The sequence below is a fragment of the Medicago sativa genome, chromosome 6 (assembly GCF_051527215.1).
Source record: "Medicago sativa cultivar Bolivia chromosome 6, Bolivia_mono, whole genome shotgun sequence".
NCBI lineage: Eukaryota > Viridiplantae > Streptophyta > Magnoliopsida > Fabales > Fabaceae > Medicago > Medicago sativa.
This window is the reverse complement of record NC_140754.1, coordinates 18,800,178-18,801,843: the sequence shown is the minus strand read 5'-3', so window position 1 is coordinate 18,801,843 and position 1,666 is coordinate 18,800,178. Positions and strand designations below refer to the sequence as shown.

The window sequence follows — 1,666 nt, the reverse complement described above, 5'->3', positions numbered from 1 at the left end:
GGTCCTGAAGAGTAGGTCAATTCATCGAAATCCCGTATTAAAAGAAGTATGAGATCCAATAAAACGGTGGAGGGTGATGGATGTTATATGATTAATCAAAAAAGTCATTTTCTTGACTACGTCATAGAAGTCCCCTAAAAAAAATGGAGCTCACGCATGAACAGGGTCTTGCATGCTTTCTCATACCCCATTTTAAGATCTTGGTGGGTCGTTTCTTTTGTTTGTTTATTTAAGCTACAAAATCCCTTTCTCATTTTCCATGAACAGGGTCTTTTTTGCTTGATGCACCATCAAGCAAAAAACCATAGCCTGCGTATATCTTAGCTGAAAAAAAAATAATGAGGTCATTTACCCTTGTAATAATTTCAAGCCTATTGCTCAAACAAATGAGCATTATTCTTGCAGATGTTGGTACTGCTTCTTCTTATGGTCCTCCATATATACGTGAGTAGACCATTTATTCATTCAATATTTCTTACTCCTACATATATATGATATATCATTATCATAGAACAACTTTTTTCCACATTAAATATCAACACCTCTCTTGTACTTTAGTGCATCGCGTATAGGATACCGATCTCTTTTGCTACCACTACAATGATACCGATTGGAAATGGCATAAGTAATTCTAAATGAGTATAATTGATTTTGATATGTTTAAATTTTTTAAAATGTTTGGAACCACATGAATTTCACATAATAATATTGATTTGTTAAAATTAAAATATCAAAGCGAGTGTTGTTAGCAATTCTCTTTCGAGTATATATAATTGATTTTGTGTTCATGGAAGAGACTATCTTACATAATAACTATGTTTGATTGTGCAGCTACAGCTTGTGATGGGAATAGGAGACAGCAGTTTCCACCAGGAAATATATTTGTGGCAGTGAATGAAGGGTTGTGGGATAATGGGGCAGCATGTGGAAGGAGATACAGAATAAGGTGTGTAAGTGGAATCAATAAGCCATGCAAAGGTGGTAGTAGTATCGATGTTAAAGTTGTTGATATTATTACTTGTAAAAGATCTTCATGCCCCACTTTCCACATGTCAACTGAAGCATTTGCTGCTATCTCACGCTTCCCTAATGCAAATATCAATGTTGAATACATTCAGTAAGTTTAATTCATTTATCATTTTTTACAATATCAAACCTCATGCATGGTCTAATTAATCTAATGTTGTTCATACAGGATATGATCGATATGATATTCCATGCAGAGGTCATTGTTAAATCGTTGCAGAAATTACTGCAAAGCAAATTAATGTGTAAACAAATATATGGAAATGATTGAATACACGATATATAAAACTGGTATATACATTGTTGTTGTTTAATAGTGAGCAAGATTTTGCTTCTCTTAGTAGAAACTAGTGTTCATCTAATAACAGTGTAAAACATCCATGGAATTGAACATAAGGAACAAGAATCTAAAACTGGAGAACCAATTAAGTGTACGTTTTGATGAATATATTGAACTAATTAACATCAAAGTGCATATGATATTGTTCTTCTTCTTTTTTTTTAAAAAAAGAAAAGAAAAAAAAACTCGGTATTCGGCTAAAGACAAGCTTTGCATGGACCGACCCAACACAAGAATTGTTGGCACTTATGGAATTCAATTCTCATATCAGAGATGAACACGCTCTTAAGTTTCAAGCAC

General features: G+C 33.3%; 1 protein-coding gene across 1 annotated transcript; it reads left to right on the top strand.

Annotated features, from left to right (window-relative positions):
• Nucleotides 1-264: 264 nt before the first annotated feature.
• On the top strand, nucleotides 265-1,340 carry LOC146913447 (EG45-like domain containing protein). Its single transcript, XM_085719711.1, has 3 exons — nucleotides 265-444; nucleotides 832-1,117; nucleotides 1,196-1,340. Exons 1-3 carry the CDS (start codon nucleotides 339-341, stop codon nucleotides 1,200-1,202), a joined length of 399 nt encoding a protein of 132 aa, XP_085575837.1. The 5' UTR covers nucleotides 265-338; the 3' UTR covers nucleotides 1,203-1,340.
• The last annotated feature ends 326 nt before the right edge of the window (nucleotides 1,341-1,666 follow it).